This window comes from Achroia grisella, unplaced genomic scaffold (genome assembly GCF_030625045.1).
Source record: "Achroia grisella isolate CSIRO2021 unplaced genomic scaffold, CSIRO_AGI_Agris_v1 utg6051, whole genome shotgun sequence".
Lineage (NCBI taxonomy): Eukaryota > Metazoa > Arthropoda > Insecta > Lepidoptera > Pyralidae > Achroia > Achroia grisella.
In genome coordinates, this window is record NW_026712961.1 from 340,278 (window position 1) to 361,003 (window position 20,726).

Consider the following 20,726-nt stretch of genomic DNA (forward strand, 5'->3'; position numbering starts at 1 on the left):
TCGGGAACTCAGCAAATATATAAGTATAAAACGTGGTAAGAGATTTTTACTAATTATACGTAAAAATATATTAATTTTGATTCATAGCCGTTATATTAAACATGTATAATTTTTTAGTTATGGCGCCGAAAAATTAGGAGAGCAGACAGATTTATAATTAATGACTGAAAGCAACAATGATTTTTTTAATGAATAAAAACAAGTTTTGGACAGAGCGATAAGAGGAATAAGAAGAAGATGTAACTGAACCCTCTCAATATCTCGTGTTGGTATTTTGACAATTCCATTAATTCAGGAGTTTTTCTCACTTTGTCACAACACTACAAATGGATAGGCAGGAAACGTCACGTCTAATTAAAAATACGACTATAAACCCTCTCAATATCTCGTGTTGGTATTTTACAACTACATTTTTGGTACAAGAACATACAGCCTAAATAACTGATGTTGCTCTGCGATACTTAGAAGACAGTTGTTGACTTCTACTGTCAGTGTCAGAATAGGCCATCAGACCAGCCACCTCTCATAATCAAACGTCAAAACAAGGTTAATAAAATTTTGTTTTACATACTATTTTCATTTTATTGGTATTTTTTCTTAATAAATGTTTTCTGCAGTTTAAAAACAAGGTTCTAAACAGATAAGGTGCATAAACAATTTAATCATGTCGTCAACATTAAGTTAACAGCCAACCCTTTGTTATTTTTGGTGTACTATTTTTGTCCGCTCTACATTCGGTGCATTGAAATAATTTTGACATCCAGGAAAAGAATGTTCTTCGTGCGTGGTAAGTTTAATAGGTCTCCCGTTGTTATTACATGTAATAACCAACTAAAACTTTGGTGAAATGGGATTACAAATTACTTATAGAATAATGTCGCGTGGGAGTGATGGTCATTATCATATTTTTTGCTCAGCATTACGTTCGTGTACATTCCGTATCATAATAATTTTCATTATATGACTACTTGTGCTCTGTTCATACTCATTTCTGTGCACTGTTGATATATTACATTAATATTTATTTTCTGATATGTGTATTGTATATGCATATAAATATATATATGCACATAAGCTTGTACCATAACATATGTACATAGCTCATGACGGGTTTTACAAAGTATGAGGATATATACATTATAAACGATTTCCACAAAAAATCAATAGAACAATTACTTATTAATATATACACAAACGCTTTGGGTGATTATAAAATATAGATTCATAATTTTATAGTATTTTGATAACATAATTATTTTGTATTGTTATGACAAAATATTGTATACGTAGAATTGCCATTTATAATGTTTTGTGAAATCTGAATGTCAATGAATTGATTGTTTCTATAAATATAGTATTTTCCTCAGATTACTCATGAAGTAAATGTTATCAATTATTGTTAGATGTGTAGTATTTTTTAATATTTTGTGAAATTACTAATAATGAAATCTTGTTTAATAGTATAGACATAAACTGATAAACAGCATGACTGTTTTGTTTCTATTTTTGTTTATATTGTTAAACTGAGACACATATTTTAAATGCAGAAATGTATTTGTCTATTATATTTTATTATTATGATAGAGTTGGTATTCCACATAACTATGTACATTATATTATTCTGCTTTTTAACCCTCATGGGTAAAAGCACCTCCATACTTCTCTGGAACTAACCATGCCACCTGTGTTTACATTTTTTTTAATTTCTTATATCAACTTTTTTCTGCCAACCTAGATTTCTTGTTTATGTTCACTTGGTTACTGTATCATTAATTAAATATCACTTAGTAATATAAACAATTTGGTGCCAATTTTTGTATTCGATACTATTTGTTATAACTCACTTGCTATTACAGCTACATCTGCTTTATTTTTCAAGATAAAGTATGGCCTGATAAGATGCACATATCTTCATCTTTAATAATATTGTATATCATATTTCATTAATATTAACAAATTGTGAGCAATTAAACCTGCTACATCGGATATAAGTTGGCATAATACACTGCCAGACCACATAGTAGTAAATAGTGAATATAGACCAGTAAATAGTGAATATTTATTTTACATAGTCTTTATTTATTCATCTCATTACTGTAAAATATGAAGAGAAAACAGACATTAGCACTAATGGTTAGTAATGAAATCAACTTTTATGACTCATTTATTGTATTATTGTAGCTGTAATTGTTAGGTACAATGTGAAGTTATATTATCATATCTTCACATTGTACTTATCAACATTTTAAATATCTAATTTTATTAGCTTTTATCATTTGATTGATTGTAATGTATGCAATCAGCATTGATTTAGAATGTTTATTTTGATTAATATAATTATTCAAATGAAATGAATGTATTAATAATAGGTTAGGCAGTACTACAATAAGGGTTGTGTTAATGGCAAAGTCAATCATCTAATGTAGTATAGGCTTAGCCCAATTATAACATACACTTGTCAAGTGATTATCTTCATTATTGAGGTTTGTGACTGACTCACAGATTGGTTCCTGTTTTGGTTATTCTCTATGTGTGTTGATTTTTTGCATAATGGAAATTGTCATGGTACATGTATCTTATGATGAACAAATTTCGGCAGACCATCTTGTGGAGCTACAAGCTCTTATCCTCTTATATCCTGAATTGTGGTTTGGCTCAATATCTGTTGTAGCGTGCTATCTACCTAACTTGTTTTGACATACCTTCAATGAATTGAACACCCAGACAGATAAAATGTCAGTGTTTCAGTCACTTGTCAGTGTGTGACAGTGTTTCCTTTCTATAGTATGTATGTATGTATTTACCAAATAATGTATCTATGTATTTATATCTTATTGTATCTATGTATTATTATATTGTATATATAGATGTCTAGTACCCATCACGCGATCTCTGATTAACTTGGTACTTGATGGCGCTATGTGAACTGTCCTGAGATATTATATTGGGCCGACCCACTATTTTGGGATAAAGGTAAGAAGATGATTATGATATGTGCTGAATTGAGCTATGTTGGCGGCAGGTGAGGTGTGAAGAGCGTGTGTGATGGTAATGACGTGCGCGACAGGCATGGGCGACGCGCTGCTGCGCGAGCGTCTGCCGGCGCTGTGGAGGCGTATCGAGGACACACACTATAGCTACCTCGAAACTGACGACAGCCCAGAGAAGTTGCAGCAGAAAGAGAAATTAGAAGGTTACTCATTGAACTATTTAGTAAATATCGAAATTTTTGTGTTATATACACATATAAATAAAATTAAATTGGTTTGTCTACATCTTATATATAAAATTCTTATATCACAATGTTAGTTACCATATTTCTCTAAAATGGCTTCACTGATTATTATAAAATTTTGTGTGCATGTCGGATAGGTCTGAGCCTTATCCTTCTAATTGCATAAGCAGCAGAACTAAGTCTACTGGCTAATTTTGAAATATGGGGCCCCCATTGTAACTTCGGGTCCACTGTTATTCCTAAAAAAACTGTATCATTAACAAAATTTACTATTTCATCATTAAGCAATAGCTGCGTATTTACTTGTTTTACATTAGGCAGCGTGAATTTAATGCACTTAGTTTTGTTGGAGTTCAATAATAGATTATTACATGTGAACCAATTTAGTATGGCAGAGATAGCATAATTTACATCCTAATTGATTAAATCAGCCAACAACTATTTTCATACCCATTGATGATTAGGGTATATTTATTATATCATAATATCTAAAATCACAACTATCTTAACTTAATTTAACAGATTACATTATCGAGTACCTGTCACTAGTGCCACATGAGTGCAAGTTTGGGCTAGCAGAGACTGGCAAGGTGTTCCAGCGGACTATCAATGAGTTGTCAGAATTCAGCGCGTACCGTGCCGGCCTCGGTTGGGCGGCGCTAGCGCGGTACGCTGCCAATCTTCTCGCACAACCATGGCGGAAGGAATATAAGGTCATAAGGGTAAGTAAATCAGACATTAGAAAATATACATGTTTAAATACGTGTGTGGAGTTTGTACTGAATATATATTTTTTTATTGAAATACTTCTTGGCCTCAATATTCGACGGCCTCGGTAGTCTTGCGGTTGTTTAAAAGTTTTTTATATTTTATTTTCTTTCCAGTTATATTGTGGTTACTATAAACATGAGGTAGAGGCGAACATGGTAGGCGCGGAGATACTGCTGCATGCAATGGGATATAAGTCAGTGGGCTCCGGCCGCATGGCTCTTGATGCACCAATTTGCCCTGATATGGTCGCAGCTGTTTCCAGAGATGCGCTCATTGCCCAGTGTGAATGTCAGGTAATTGCATGCTACAGATTTCTAATGTATTATTTATAATTTCTTTAAGTACAGATTAAATTCTGGATCGAATAACCATAAAGATATAATTGATTACATTGTTCAAGAATGCAGTTTGCAATGCAGGTTGCAAGAATAAAAATTTGTCGTAGTTACACTAGACTACGACAAATTTTTATTTGTCACTTATTTTTTACACTGTTTCCACAGTTACTTATTTATTCCAGAAATTTAGTAACAATGTACATTGTGTTGAAATTTGCTGCTAATATATTCATCAGTATCTACTATAAAAAAACTATTCCAACAGAAAAAAATGCAAGCCCTTAAAAAGTCTTTAATTGTGTATTGTCTATGTTAAAAAGCCTTACTGCTTGGAAATGTACACCGTGCTACTCGATATTAGAGTCGGTTTTAATAATTCAAATGTAGATCTGAATGATAACGAGAATGTTCGCCTTTTTTTCAGATAATGTCTCAGATTTGGGAGGCGGTGTGGAGTAGCGGCGCGCGCGTGTCGTGGGCGGATGTGGCCCGCGAGCGCGTGTCGCACGCCGCATCCGCCGCCGCAGCCGCCGCGCGCCTCGCCGCCCCGCACTCACATCCGCACCAACATCCACATCCGCATCTACAACAACTACCGCCCCTGCGGGATGCTCGCCATATTGATCTGTCATATGTCGACGGTAAGGCTATCACAAGTCCTAGTGTGTGAATGTGTGAATTTTGTTATGAAATGGAAATCTGTGATGCAGCTTCTTGAATTCATTTGCAACCTGTACAGTGAAATTAAATTGTTCTTGTTAAAATAATCTGAATATTTTTAATGTATAATTATTGTATTTGTATTGATTGGGTGTGGTTTATGGGATTCGGTTTTCTATAATTATGTAAGTTATTTTCTGTATCAATAACATTTTTTTTTATAATATTAAGATTAAAAATAAACTCTGTCCCAATCTCAATCAGTTCAACTTTACGCTTAGGTAATTAGCTACATATACACGTTTTTTTAAAATTTCAGGTCCAGAAATATACTCCAATGTGCCAGTAACAGTAACAGAACTTCCGTCACGGAACAGGTACCATCCCCTAACTACATGCAACCGAATATGTCCAGAAGAAACCTCATTGGATGAGCCCATTGTGCCGATGATGCATCCTTCCTATATGATGGCCCCAAATGCCATACCTCCTCAGATGATGTACCCTATTCCACATCAGCATATGCACCCGGACGTACCTGTAACAGTTACCAATGTACCAATGATGACTCCTTATGGGGTACCTTATTACTATCCCGTTCAGTCGCCGTACATGATACCTACTCCTGTATACGCACCTATAAAACATGCTAACAATGTTCCTATCAATGGTTATCCACCTATACCACAATATAGGTATCCAACAGTCCCAACAGCTCAATTAATAGAATTGGATTCGCCATCTATCTATGAGAATGGCAAGTTTGACAGGCACAGAGATGAGGATCGTGGTCACAAAAAGAATAGACAACTTGAAAACTCGAGGCGGAATAGCACGTCGAAATCAAATTTCAGTGATATTACTTTACCGAGTTTACCTCGATCAGACACTCAACCTGTTTTGAGTAAAGCCAGAGAGGATGGTATGGGGACATACGAAAGCTGGGATTATGTATTTAGAAATTTGTCTAGCAAAGATCAAGACGGTGACGGCCGGAGTCGATACTCACCGTCTCTCGATAGGGATTCGAGGACGCTTGACAGATTGGACAGGGAAGAACGTAGAGCGAAATATCAACCTACAACACTTGACTTAGAAGATGGTCTACAAGCGATGAATCTCGACCGGTCATACGACGACGAAGTTTATCGAACGGCTAAAGTGAACGAGAATTTAATGAAGATGAAACACGAGCAAGAGTTAAAACGCGCTAAGCAATTAGCAAAGAAACAAGCGGAAGAAAAGAGGATACGGAAACTTGAACCCATCGGTAATCCTAAGGCTGACGCCTTAATCCCGACGAAAGTTGCACCGGATAAAGTGAAGTTATTGACAAAGAAAGATATAAAAGACAGGAAGGAAGTAATCAAGCAGCAAAATTCTATAAATGGTACAATGTCGAGTACGGCAGAAGTGAAAAAAGTAAAAAAGCCCACGAAAAATGTGGCCATAGAAGTTGAAAAGCCGAGCAAGAGCAAACCTGTAGAAAATGGAATAAATAATGTGCCACACAGTTCCAAGAGTAATACAGGTATGTAGATTTATTTAGTAACTCTATAGAAGAACTGTATAAATATTTTGTTATATTTAACGGCTACATTATCTTATTTTATTTATTATATACTAATGTTGACCTGTAGCACTGCAATTTACGTAAATCTATTGTGCTCGCCCTTTTTCAAATTTCGGACCTAGACCCGTCAGGGACAACAATTGAAGGATTAAATAATATCCTTTAATTAAATCCTTCATTTCTAAGAGGAGTGATGATTGGCCAGGATAGATTGAATACTTTCCAAAGCAAATATTTCGTTTATGCATGAGCGGGGTAAGACCACATAATATGTGTAGTGGCGTTTCCTCTTTAGCTTGACTTAATATGCAGATTTTTGCTGAACACAGGCTTAAATTTGCCATGTGTTTATTCAAGTTGCAGTGTCCAGTGCGGGCCCTTGTCATGATGCATATTTTGTTTCTACTCAATAGCAATAGTCTAGTAACGAAATTAATTTAGAAAGTAATAAATATGTCCAGGATTTATATGTATTATGAATAAAATACGTATCAAACAAAGTAGCGACATCTCAATATATTTATATCTTCTGTCTCGAACTAAATCTACATTTGGAAAATAATCCTAGAAAAATTTAAAATTCAATTGACATAGTAGAATTTTAATTACATAAATAATAAAACAACGTCTATTATTAAATTATAAATTCTCTTTCAGGTTCAATTTCCACACAACCAAATAATGAGTTAAAAGCGCAGCTAATAGTATCGCTAGACGAGCCGGATACCGCGCGGCCCGCCAGTCGCTCGTCTGTGCGTCCCGAGCGAAGCGACGAGCGGTGGGAGTGCACGACATGCACTTATCTGAACCGCGGCGCGCTAGGCGCCTGCGAGATGTGCGGTAAGTCGCGTCGAGGCCCTGAGATCCAGCCGTTAACTTCGGGAGGACGTGAGTGCCCCGCCTGCACGCTCGTCAACCGCCGCGACGCGCGGCTTTGCGACGCCTGCGGCACGAGTCTCGACCACTGTCCCACCTACATATAGGCCGCTTGTATCGCCTCTTATCAGCGATTCGTCAATCGTCACCACGCCTGAGTTTGTAACTCCTGCGTTACTTGCCTCGACCACTGTTACCACGCTTGAATAATTATGTTAACTATTGAATTAAGCCGGCCTCAGATGTAGTTTCAAAGTGCAAATATTATCATTGTCCCGTCCTGTGTCGATTTTTTAACACACATCTAGGCGTTAAAGTTCAAGTGAGTGACGTGTTTTGTACAGTAAAAGCGAGTGCAAAGTACAGTACTTAATTGGTACTGGCAGCTCCACTTATTTGTGCCAACATGTGTTCAAATGTGTGTTGAAATATCTTCTAATGTGTTCTAACCTTTGACGCTATGCTCTGGGCCGGGGATAGAATTACTTTGTTTATTTCTGTGTATGGACCAACCAGTTGTCACTAAGTCTGTATTGATGGTGGTTAGTATAGCGCGTCAAATGTAATGATACTGAAAATATTAATAATTACAGTTTAATAGTTAATGTATTGGCCTTCTTATATAACACCTGCTGGTCTATTCTGGAAACTAATTTCGATCCAATAACATTGGATTACCCCGTTTCATACTTATTCTATTCAATTATGCATTAACAAAGCATTAATACCAAATTTTGTGGTCAACGAAATTATTGACATTTTATCAATTAATTCGGTGTTGTCTTGATTATATTTTAAAAGGACAATACAAAACTAGATTGGATCGAAACCGATATTAAGATTATACTTCAGAGTGGATACCTACGGATCCAATGTGGCATATTGATGACTTCGCTGGTAGAGGCAGCGGTGTTTGAGTATAGAATATAACGGTGAGCGTTTGTGGTAGAGCCGCCCACGTTCTTATGATCGGAGAGTTTCAATAATCGGGTTGCCAAGTTATGTCTAATCATTTTGTTTTAAATATCTTTGCACAAAGTTAGGTAAAGTATAATAATCTGTAAAGGGATGTGCTACTATTGTAAACTTAATTACTAGACTGTATATGTTAGTTATTAAATATTAATAGAATAAAGTCGAGACCATCCATCTTATAAAGGGCAGCAGTGTTAAATTATTTTGTATTATATATTAATTAAACCACGATCTTATAAATTATAGTAATTAACATTATTAAGTTTATAATTTTTATTATAGTACCCAAATGGTAATCTGTTTATGTTCCACTAACGAATTTACTACATTTTAGTTATGGTATGCATTGTGCAACCAGATATAATCAGATTTGTATATTGCGTTTAATTGGTGACGGGGATACAATGACAGGTACATTTACTAACGCACAGAGTAACCCTGTATTGTTTATTTTAAGCTGGTTTCTTTATTTAATAGAGAACCTTACAAAGATACCCTAGAGCTATGCATATAATGAAAAATCCTCATTACCTTATTAGTATCATTAAATTGTGCAAAATGTATAGAATTAAAAGTGCATCTTGTATTTTCAAATGCGTCTAACAAATTATATGTATTTTTGATTGAATTGGTATTAAAATGCAGTTAGACCACTTGAGCGAATTCCGGTGTGCCTACTCTTATAAATTTTCTTCGTACGTGATACAGCATTTCAAGTGCATTTATTTATTGACTTAATGCAGGAACAACGTCGTTTGTCTGATTCTTGCGTTCTCTTAGTCTAACGTCACCAGAGCGTGACTCTTCATAATGATTTATTAATTTGCAAGCGTACACGATGTAACACAAATAACTAGTTCTCAGCAAGTCGACTTGGCAATTAATGAAGCGAGTGTAATTGGTACTCGACAAGTGGACTCGATTGAATCGAAATGAAATAAATAAGATATGAAAATTCTGTAAATGACAAATAATATAAAAAGTGTGTGTTGAAAATGTTCTTCAGTATCTGTCGTCTCGATTCGATTACGCCTAAAATTGACTAGCAGAATATCGATTGATTTTTTAAGAAATTTATATATAATTTTATTTATAATTCGATATAATTTTCTTTCTAATGCACAAATTATATTTCAAATAATTTTTCTTATGTTTTACGTTCTTTTGTTTTGTACAAGTTACCTCTAATTTAATTGCCAATTTGATCCATTGTGAACAAATTTTTTTTATACAAATAATTATGTATGTTGAAATAATAAATATCCTGAGTAGGACCAAAACCTATGACGTAAGTGGGTAAAGCCAATATAAAAAAATATATTCCTGCTTATAATATATATGTATTATAAGTCCATACAAATCTTTATAGCAAAATGTGCATTGCTGCATCGCTCGCAGTAAATTATAATATTGTTAATTCTATTGAAAATGTCGATTGTTTTATATTCTTTGTTACATATAAATGTTAAATTTGCTCATGTTAATGTTAGAATTTATGAACACACTGATTTCATGTGTGACGTCATACACTGTGAAGTATTATAATAGTGGTTTATATGGTGGTAGGTTTGGTTAACCTGTTAAATCCGTATCTTTGTTTTCATTCTTACTTGTTACTTTTAATTTATGTAGAATGTCTTAAAGTTCCGTGTAGGTTCATCATTTCCGCCAATGAGGCATGGCATATTTTTATAACAACTGCATACAATTTATTTAATTTCTTTTAAATCTTACGGAATCGTGTCTTTTAATATAAAAGTGCCCAATGACATAAAGCTTCGTGTACTCGTACCTGATAGTAAAAATGACCTGATATAGAGAATTCAATCTAATATTTTTCAACCTTTTAAGTAGGGTTAACCCTGCGTTAGATATTAATACTAAGCGTTATTCAAATTTCAATGTAATGCTGTTACTTTAAAGTTGTATGGCCCGTTTACGGGTGACTTATCGACTTTAAACTTAATGTCATAATTAATTCGATAGATTAAACATACCCATCAAAATGCAGGCATGTCGAGCGTTGCGAAACGCAACTTTGTAACTCAATCTGGGGTTAATAACTTATGAATTTACTTTCACGGTTGTTCGTGAAGGTAACTTAATAATTTAATTATACAAAGTCAAAATTGATCGTTTATAGCTAGTCGACAAATTAAGAGATTTATGCTAAATTGTAGACCTACTATAAGTGTAATCCGCCAAAAGACAAATGTTAACAGTATCAAAAGAAAGTGTAATCTGGTGGTGTATATGTTGATCTGGGAACACTACCATTTCTTAGTGCCAGATAAATTATCTGACTGAAATCTAACAGATAAGGTACATAACATATGTCATATCATTTTAACACATATACATATAAAATCTACTATTTTGTTGTTTACTTACTGAACTCATTTAATTTATCGGGATATATTTCTTATTATTCTTGAGGGTATACAGTGATTAATTACATGTTCTATTATTTTTTTTCCTCTCTTCTCTCTTTGTGGTTGAATTTGTATTTATCTAGCAAATAGATTTGTGAGAAATTGTGCTATCTGTTGGATTAGGTCAGGTTGCTTATCAAAAACCAATATAAATTAAGTCATATAACAATATATTATTTTATGGCAATTATTTATTTCATTTCTAACAATCGCTTTGCTACAGGGTAACGTAAAATATATAAGATACAAGATATTGGAGCGATAACTATTTATTGTGTTAACTTTAAACGTATATGGCACAGAGTTGAAATTATCTCGAAATTATATTTATCATAATAATAGTGTTCGTTTGTTCGCCTTCTGAGATGCTTTAATGTTAGTTGAAAATAGATAATGCTTTTATTTTATTTTGTTTTTATTAAATTATTGATCTGTGTATATAATTGTTAGTTAATGTAAATAGTAGATATAATATATATTGATTTAGAACGCAGTGTGATTTATATATGTCGAAATAATAAGGTTTTAAAAATCATAGCGTTAAATAGTCAATGGGTATATATATATATAACATCACAACAAATGCACCCTGCATTTGTTAACATTATAATGTAATTTATTGTCACAGTTTACAAAGATAAATATACACAGTGTAATAAATAGTATCTACATCAATATTTATAAATAAAAGAATTAGCAGTCATAGATATAGACAGTCAAAGCACTAAGGACGTGTATTTTTCTATAATACAGGAAAGTAGATTTTCTCATACCTTGTATAACAATTTGCTTCGCATTGAGTTGCCTTTCATTGAATGGACAAGACTTGGAGATTAATTATACAGTTAAAAATGGAAACACAAATAGACAAATTGTGTATCTACTAAAATTACAAGAATAAATAATACTTATTGTTTTTCAAATGATGATGTTTTATTATTACAATATATATTCCTGTTCCAGAAAGATCTACAGCGAAGATATGATTTTTTTTGATAATGGTATGGTATACCAATCTGCACTAATAGTATGGACGGGGCACCAATGGAAGATAATTAATTTAGGTCAATGTTATGTATGATGGTTATGGCGGGGCTGCGATCTCCATTGAGCGGTTATTTATTTAAAATACCAGTTTTTTTACGGACTATACTAATGCTGTTGGCCGCAGTTGGCCTTTACAGTTTCACGGGGCGATAGAGGCCGAGTGCAGATAGACTCCAAATCTGCGAAAGCACTTATGGAGCGGCTGAAGGCCTGACAGATACGACTTTAGTCTGAGGCCACCGCTAGTGATTCGTACCTCGGCTCAATGCGTCGTAATTTCGTTCCCCGTTTGAATTGGATTGGGGGATCGATCAGAGGGGACCTTAATATACCAGTGTGCTATCGACTAGCTTGTTAATTGATGCATCACGGCGGCTCTCTGTTATTACATATTTTATTGGCGAATTTACCAGGATTTTACCACTGTGGTTCCTATGAGTTATGTTAAATGTGCTATGAGTAACAGATATACATTTCTCAGTATAGTCATTATACATACTAAGTTCCGTTCAAATTCGTTCGATTTTCAGTTCATATCCTTGAAAAGACAAACACACAGACAGTTTGACAACTATCGTATATGTAATACTAAAATTGAAGTATAGAATATTTGATAAGGTGCATATTCGGCAATAAGAAATCCTTGGATATTATCAAATCTTGTTGTAATAAATTCTATATCAGAGTTGCCCTTGCGAAGCGTACCCATAACTTACCTTGTAACTGCTTTTATATAGATCATACAAAATCGCCAAATGATTGACTTTAATCTGGAGCAATTGAGAATTGTGTTGCATAATGCAGTAGCCGACGATCTCCAATGGTTAATGACTGGTACATACGTATAACGACATGATAAGAATTAAGAGCAATGAACAAAACAATTTACTTAATCTGTACTTGTCTTGCTTCGGTTGTGAGCTTGTTTTGTATATGATAAATAATCTAAGACCTTGACTCTTAACATCATTTTATATCAGGTACCTACTGGAATTATTTTAATCACTATCGCTATAACTGCTGGTGGGTCATCTAAACAAACAAGGGACAGTCGTCATTTTCTATGTTTACAAGTTGCAATAGTTTGATTCCAACTACTATAACCGATACTAATATTATAAATTATAAAGTTCTGGTTACGGACACTGATTTCCTTTTGACAAAATTGTAATAGCATATGTTGGTGGTCACACTATTCTCCCTAATTTGAATTTAAAAATGAATCTGTATTGTCGTTGACAAGGTCATTTGAAAAGATTAAGAGCTGAATTTCTTGTTAGCTCGAATGCACTCCGAACTGACGGTAGATTTTGACATATCATAAGAGTCTGTTAGCGGTAAAGTTTGTACTAATGAGATTTTGTAATAATGTTTTTGATTACATATCATTAGTATGATCCGATTTTGACAAATGTTTATTATTATGATACTTGTGTGTATATAGAATAAACATTTAATCGAAAAATTGAGCATTGGTGTATATAACATCATGTGTGTGTGTGTGTGCATTCAACTGTGTGAGCGTAAGGTGGGTAGCTGATATTATATATAATTTGTTGTATATAAAACGGGAAATGTGACGGAGATGAAGTTGCGTGTGTCAGTTGTAAAATAAGTAGGTATATAAAGGTATATTTTTTTGTGAGAATTTATGTAGGTATTTATTATAACTCGAAGTATATCCGTTTTTGTGTGTAGGTATATAATCTGGCCAGGAAAATAAAATGGTTCACGCTAGAAGGGCCTGTGCTATTGACACTATAAATATGACGCACGTATTTGTATTTATGATTAAGTACCGCATGTAATAGAAGTTCTGCTTAGTTTGGTACTAGATGTTGATATTTGACTTGTCCGGAATTATTATTATCATTATTATTGTCGTACCGTATAGGTAAGTACTGGCAGAATTCTACCTGTTAACAGGTCGTGTGTCAGAGCTATCAACAGGTAATATTTGTTTTTGAAAACTAAAGTTAGCGAAGTTGTGGTGCGGTTAGAATACTGATGGACAGAGAGTCGGTTTTTTTATGAATACATATCACTTTGTTCATAGCATCAAAAGTCAAATTATGCTATAAAATTAAAACAACAAAATATCGTTTTTAATTTTTATTTATATATTTAATATCCATGTTGTTGGTAGCCACCATGATGTCCATGACCGCCTGAACCACCGAAGCCATGGTCGCCGTCATTGCCTCCGTTATGGCCGAACTCAAAATTTCCGGGTCCACTCTGGCCTGACCCAAAACCGCCGTGACTACCCTGGCCTGGCACAAAACCGCCGTGTCCACCTTGGCCTTGCTCGTAACCGCCTTGTCCATAGCCTCCTTGACCTGTACCGAAACCGCCGTGATCCGCTCCTCCGAATCCTTGGTCATTAGCAATTCCTCCATGACCACCACCATATCCGTGCCCATGCCCGCTATGGCCACCATAACCTTCGTAATTACCTCGAGGTAAGGCTAAAAGTGTATTCAGTATAATTATTAAGTTGTTTACTTATAGTACATTTTTTTAAAATGATAGAAAAAAATTAACTTAAAATTCATAACGCGAATGTTCTATGAATTAACAAAGATTGAGTGCGTAGCCGTTTCTATGTTGATAGTCGCATGCCCAATCCTTGTTAATGTTAGATTTACATTTCATTAAAACACGTTTCTTGCTCTTTCTTATTGTGAACGATCTGCGTTTTGAGTAGAGAGAGAATAGAATAAAAAAAATGTGACTATTCAAAAGTGCTTGTATTAAGTTCATTTGAATAAAGATTAATTCTATTCTATTTTATTCTTTATGTTACCGTAATAGAGCAAAATTCGATGCCACGACCATTAAAGAAGAAATGCGGCGAGCTTAACCGCTATACTACTAAGGACGTGAAGTCATAAGAGATGGTAGAAACAGAAACTATGATTTTTACCTAAAATTCATCAAGTGAGTGAAATACATACCGTAGCTAGCTACAGCCAGCGCCAATAACATGCACGCAATCTGAAATATTAGGTAGATAGAGATTAAATAACTTGAATATTTTACCTAGTTAATAGAAATAATTTAGCTAAAGTTAATATTATTACCTAAATAAATAAAACGTGGTAAAATCCCGCGATGTTTCGTAATTCTACATATAAGAAACAAGTCCTCCTTTGCTAATAATATTGTTCTATGTACATGCTTAAAAATTGTATTTTAAATTGAAATAGAGAATATACGAATATAAATGGTTACTGTTTTACTATATCTGAATAGAATAATTATTTATAGAAACTTAAGTGGCTCCTTTTTTTGTGCTACCAAGCAAAATCACAATAAATGTATAAGTAACATTATGATAGATCGATTGTTTTTGTTATATTTGAATACTTGCGTAGAAATTACAAAATAAAGAAAAATATAATGAGACCACTACGGTATTAACATTCAAACAAATCATTGAAAGATTACTGAAGATTTCGAGTAAAACACAGTTTTATTTACACTCTCCTGTGGTACTAGGCGTAAGGACCGAAATTTATAATATGACAACAAAACAAAGGGAAACCTAGACCGTTACATCTAATATTCACTTTATCACACATGAAACTTACTTTATATGCCATTTCTGCAGTCGATCCGAAGAAAACTTATTGACCTATTGAATTATGCCGGAGAAATCTGTGCTTGTGTTTATATATGTATCGTTATCTTGAATTTGGGAGTATCTGATAACCCGGAGGAAGTTCATATTATAATTATATTTTAGAACGTGTCGTGTATGTTTACTGAAGTGTTTTGTAAACATCATTAGTACATAACAAAACCATATTTCACAAGACGGGAATCAAATTTATTTCAACACCATTGTACTTGGCTATTTGTTTAATGGCAAGGGTCAAGGTCTTCGTAAAATTACTTGTAAACTGTGTTTCGGATGTAGGGTCTGTTTAGTAGTGAAATACAGAATGAGATGTATGATATCTTAGTTCTCTGGAGTAGCAACGCATGACAGGGTATCACAAGTGCCACGAAATAAGTTGACGTCCGTAGTCCAGTTCAAGTATATAGGCAATGGTTACTGCTTACCACCAGGCGTATCGTCAGTAGCCTGCCATTTCAATAACATGAAAAAGATGACAATGTAGACAAATAATGACTTATAACACGAGTGTGGTGGCAAGTTGTGAAATTGTTTCTATCCTCCGGCCGCCTTTTCAGTAATGCGGGTATCCTGTTCTTTTTAATGCTTATATTGAAAAATATATGTTTGTAATTAACGGAGTACCTTTTATTTCGTGTTTAATTTTGTGTTTATATTCCTAGCAGAAGACAACATATATCCTACTGAAAAATAAAAACTAATTGTTTGCTAATCCTAATTTGTGTGTTAGGAAAATGTACCTACTTGTGGAATATAATTATACTATTTCATTTTATCACTATTACATCATCGTATCAATATGATATTTATTATTTTTTATACGTCGTAAGAATATTTTTTCTCCAATGATATAAAGTACAGATATAAAAAATACAATAATTTGCTATGAAAATTATTTATTACAACTTTTATTTTAGGCATTCGTAAATTAATTACAAAGTACTATTTTCAGTAAACAAAATACAATTGTTATGTTTTAAGTATAGGTACCTAAGTAAAGTAGTTATACAAAATTAAACAACAAACAAAATAGCTTATACTAATTACTGAACTGAAACTTATGCGGTTAAACTGTTCATGAGGTAGTTTTCTTATACATTTTTAACCTTATAATGTGTATTTTAATTTAGACTTTAAAAAAATAATTTTGTATTATGTTATAACTGAACTGTTACGATAATCACACAAATAATGAAGTCGTCAATGCTTCTCTGTAAAAATTATGCATCATAATACTGGCTTGGTCTGTGATAGGTGTATCTATATGAGGGATTACTGATTGGTGCACCCCAATTACCAAGCGACCTCCAAGGGTCATCTTCTCCAGTCGGCGGGGACAAGTATATACCTTTGTTGGCCCCAACGTTTGCGCCAACTTGACCACCTATTTGACCACTAGCATCCATGTGTTTCTTTCCCAGGCGTCCATTGATGCCAGCTCCAGTTTTACCTGCAGTTCTGGCCCCAGCTTTGGCAGCCAATGCGAGACCTCTTCCTCCATGTTCACCGTTCCGACCGACCTGCAGGCCCCAACCAGTGGCTGCTGCAGCGCCCCACATTCCGTTTGCACCAGCAGCGACATCAAAACCACTATCTGCCGAGTCCTCGTCGTAGTACCCTACATGGCCGCCCATATTCCAGCCAGATTGAACACTGCCTCCTAGATTAGACTCGACTGTAGCTGGACGAGCTGTAATAAAAAATAATAATAAAATAAATTGTGAAGATGTAATGAATGGGACTATCCAAGGAGGCAAGCCAAAGCAATGAAGTTAACCGCCAATGTTATAGTGAATGCAGCACTTGATATGCCCAATTTATTCTGGGTATATTTGTATCAAACCAACTTTCATTCACTAGCTACTATTCCGTTATTTTAAAGTGTTACAATAATTCATCCTATTGATCCGGTAGCTTTAGTGGTGTTAATGAAATGAATACTCTATCGAGGCTAATTGGGTTAGTTGGGACATGTTTATATATATATATATATATATATATATATAATATATAAATAGTCTACAGCGTATAGTATGAGTTCAAACTGTGTTTTTATCGCAATAGTGACGTGAATTAAAAAGTTATTCAGAATTAGAAGAAAGTATAATTGAATACTATATTAATTAGGTATATTTTTAGAGAAATTGTTAATTATAGGATTGTCAGCTAAATAATATATTTAATAGATATTTACCATAGCATTCTGCAAGCAGCAACGCTAGCATACAGCAGTACACCTTAAAAGAGAAAAATTGCCTTTATTACTACGAATGTGAGAAAACATAAATAAAAAAAACATAAACGAGACTTTAAAATTTAAAAAAGTGTGTTAATATGTAGGTAGTTTTTTCACATGGTAAAAAAGTAATCGGGTATATGTTGTATGTGGAATATTGTGTATAAAATAATGTACACTTACATGTAGAGACATTTTGTACTCCGAGTCCACTTCCTATGCCACCAGTAGAACCCAATGATTTTACAATGGGAAACTGAGGCCTATTATATAATGTTTTCAGTGATAACGCAGTGGTTTATTTAAAAACGTTAAATGTATGAATGATGTCAGGCGCCATAAATAATTAAAATATTTCATAATTAGTAATTTCAGACAAACACCTCTGAATATCTTGAACAAACAGGAAAATCTATATTGTATTAATTTGCACATTACTTTACTATGAAGTAATTTATATATAAATTGCGTTTAATATATTTTTAAAAATATGATTAGGTATTGCTAACCCTTGTGTTCAGTAATAGGTAGGTATAGTTTAATGGTTTTCATATCTAAGTTCAATATAAACTGTATAAATAGTAAATTCTATCTATTTTTCTCGTCAGCGTTTTTCCCTTTTATCTCAGACTACCCACCGCGGCTTCGGACGGGTGTACATGTATTATAAATAGAAACCTTCTTCTTGAATCACTCTATCTATTAAAAAACTGACTGCATCAAAATCCGTTGCGTAGTTTTAAGATTTAAGCATACATGACAGTAACAGCGACTTTGTTTTATACTATATAATAATAATAATAATGATGATTATAGATATCAATATTACTACAATCTAAGTATTAATTAATTCTACAATTAGGTAGATACTAATGTATAAATTCACGTAACTTTTGTAGACTATCTGCTCGGTTATCTAGGAAAGCATTAGGTACAGTGTAGGTATAAACCTAAACTGTTTATTGGATTCTAGGAATTATAAAGAAAATAGAAAATACTCCGTTTGTGCAATTCGTTTACTATTACATAATGAATCGAAAGTAAATAAGATTCTATTTACATGACCAGTATACTACTGAGGCCTGCCGCTAGCCATTTCTATGGAAGTATAATGAAATGGATGTAGAAATCTGGTTGCTATTTATTGTAAGAAATTCATCACTGGTAATCTTCAAACACATCGCCAAATTAGTGGATGATTTTGCCAGCTCCTAAGCCTAATCCACTCAGACCGTATCCTCCAAGGCCGAGACCTCCGACGGCTACTGGTACACCAGCAGCTACTGCAGGTCCAGCGGCGACAACTGCGGGGCCGGCAGCGACGAGACCACTGCCTACCAGTCCACCACCACCCAGCAACAAAGCACCATCGTTAGCGGTTCTAGCTACGGAATCCGCGACAGCCTGGGCTTGGGCGGCTGTGGAGGCAACAGCTGCAGCTTGAGCTCTGGCAGCATTCGCAATACGAGATGCTTCAACGGCACGAGTGTTTGCAATAGCGATCGCCTGTACTCGAGCTGCATTGGCTAAACGTTCAGCTTCAGCAGCACGTCCGAGTTCTAAAGCACTAGCGGCGGCAGCGCGTCTCGCGGCTTCCGCTGCTCTGGCGTTCTCGTATGCTGCAGCTTGAGCTCTTTGTATGTTGGCGATACGCGCTGCGTCTAAGGCTTGGGCGTTGTTAATAGCGTTTACTTGGCCGGCTCTCGCAGCAGCTTCGGTTACTCGAGCACCTTGGATGGCGGCAGCAGCGGAGTTTGCGATCTGTGCAGCTTGGACTGCTTGAGCGTTTTGGATGGCGCTGAGTTGTGCGGCACCGACGGCAGCGGCGTTGTTGAGTGCTGCTCCACTTCCGATAGTAGGGCCACCGATGATAGCGGGACCGGCAAGTGATGGGCCAGCGACGACTGCTGGACCAGCGAGTGCGGGGCCGGCGACGATACCTGCTCCACCCAGACCAATTCCTCCAAGACCAGAAAGCAATGGGGCGGCACCCACACCAATGATGCCCGATTGGGCCGGGCGAGAGTCTTTCTCTGCACCTGTGCGTAAAAAATATATTAATTTCGTATGATTGTCAATGTTTTAGCAACTAACCATTATTGTTGTTAGTGGAGCAAAAAATTTTTTACTATTTAGGTTAATGGTACTACTTTATGTTTGACACTTCATCTACGAATATGAATGTAAATGTATTGCAGGAACAAATATTAGCAGGGCGCAATATCTAAATTGATAACAGAGTTTCCATTTGTTTATCAAATTTGTATCCAATCGCACTCTTAATATTAAATGCAAATTTTTATTTACCTTCGCCAAATACTTCACATGCCAATGCGATGACGAAGAAAATCTGTAACATTCAGAAAGAACCAATTACGTAAACAATGAAGTATGTAAATGATATCTAATGTTAGGACAAATATCATATTTTTAAAGTGGCGTTCTCATAACATCCGATTTTTTATCTATGTTCTCTACTTAGGCTATATTCATTACTTTATAAGTCCAAAACATATTCTTTCACGAGTAACTTACAACATATAATATAAAGACAATACATGTAAATGACAATAATTGAAAATTTTTACATTACTTTAATTAGCTTTAGACCATTATCAAAGATTAAAACATTTACAAGAGAAGATTAGAGAAAAACAATTTAAGATGATATTAATTTTTTGAGCTAACTCATAATATTATCTACAGGACATCTTACCGTAAGACGAGACATTGTTAAGTTTAATTTGGTGCTACGATACGACCAGTGGAGTTATAATCGTGTAGTGCAATTATATCATGTTGCAAAAATACACGCACTTATATACTTGCACCGAAAATTATTAACATCGTAATTACAATGCTAAACAGATGCACCCCGCCGCCCTATTTGAATATCATTAGGGTATTCATGCAAAAACTAATAGACGGCCACGGATTGCA

At 34.7% G+C, this 20,726-nt stretch overlaps 4 protein-coding genes across 5 annotated transcripts; 1 reads left to right on the forward strand and 3 right to left on the reverse strand.

The window, feature by feature from the left end:
* The first annotated feature begins 536 nt into the window (after positions 1 to 536).
* LOC131848968 (uncharacterized) lies at positions 537 to 7,805 on the forward strand. Its single transcript, XM_059198942.1, has 7 exons — positions 537 to 787; positions 3,023 to 3,193; positions 3,758 to 3,957; positions 4,120 to 4,299; positions 4,769 to 4,985; positions 5,324 to 6,535; positions 7,235 to 7,805. The coding sequence occupies exons 2-7, from the start codon at positions 3,046 to 3,048 to the stop codon at positions 7,558 to 7,560; spliced, it is 2,283 nt and encodes a 760-aa protein (XP_059054925.1). The 5' UTR covers positions 537 to 787; positions 3,023 to 3,045; the 3' UTR covers positions 7,561 to 7,805.
* A 6,218-nt stretch (positions 7,806 to 14,023) lies between these two features.
* Positions 14,024 to 15,545, reverse strand: LOC131848974 (holotricin-3-like). The gene is made up of 3 exons (XM_059198948.1): positions 15,501 to 15,545; positions 14,865 to 14,904; positions 14,024 to 14,375 (listed from the first exon to the last, which is right to left on the reverse strand). Exons 1-3 carry the CDS (start codon positions 15,510 to 15,512, stop codon positions 14,032 to 14,034), a joined length of 396 nt encoding a protein of 131 aa, XP_059054931.1. The 5' UTR covers positions 15,513 to 15,545; the 3' UTR covers positions 14,024 to 14,031.
* A 979-nt stretch (positions 15,546 to 16,524) lies between these two features.
* On the reverse strand, positions 16,525 to 17,781 carry LOC131848973 (uncharacterized). 2 transcript variants are annotated; one of them, XM_059198946.1, is made up of 2 exons: positions 17,745 to 17,781; positions 16,525 to 17,240 (listed from the first exon to the last, which is right to left on the reverse strand). In XM_059198946.1, exons 1-2 carry the CDS (start codon positions 17,773 to 17,775, stop codon positions 16,771 to 16,773), a joined length of 501 nt encoding a protein of 166 aa, XP_059054929.1. In that variant the 5' UTR covers positions 17,776 to 17,781; the 3' UTR covers positions 16,525 to 16,770. The 2 variants fall into 2 exon arrangements, with proteins under 2 accessions (XP_059054929.1, XP_059054930.1); XM_059198947.1 differs by lacking the exon at positions 17,745 to 17,781 and adding an exon at positions 17,439 to 17,465.
* A 1,141-nt stretch (positions 17,782 to 18,922) lies between these two features.
* On the reverse strand, positions 18,923 to 20,550 carry LOC131848971 (elastin-like). Its single transcript, XM_059198945.1, has 3 exons — positions 20,503 to 20,550; positions 20,094 to 20,136; positions 18,923 to 19,825 (listed from the first exon to the last, which is right to left on the reverse strand). Exons 1-3 carry the CDS (start codon positions 20,515 to 20,517, stop codon positions 18,975 to 18,977), a joined length of 909 nt encoding a protein of 302 aa, XP_059054928.1. The 5' UTR covers positions 20,518 to 20,550; the 3' UTR covers positions 18,923 to 18,974.
* Positions 20,551 to 20,726: the final 176 nt, after the last annotated feature.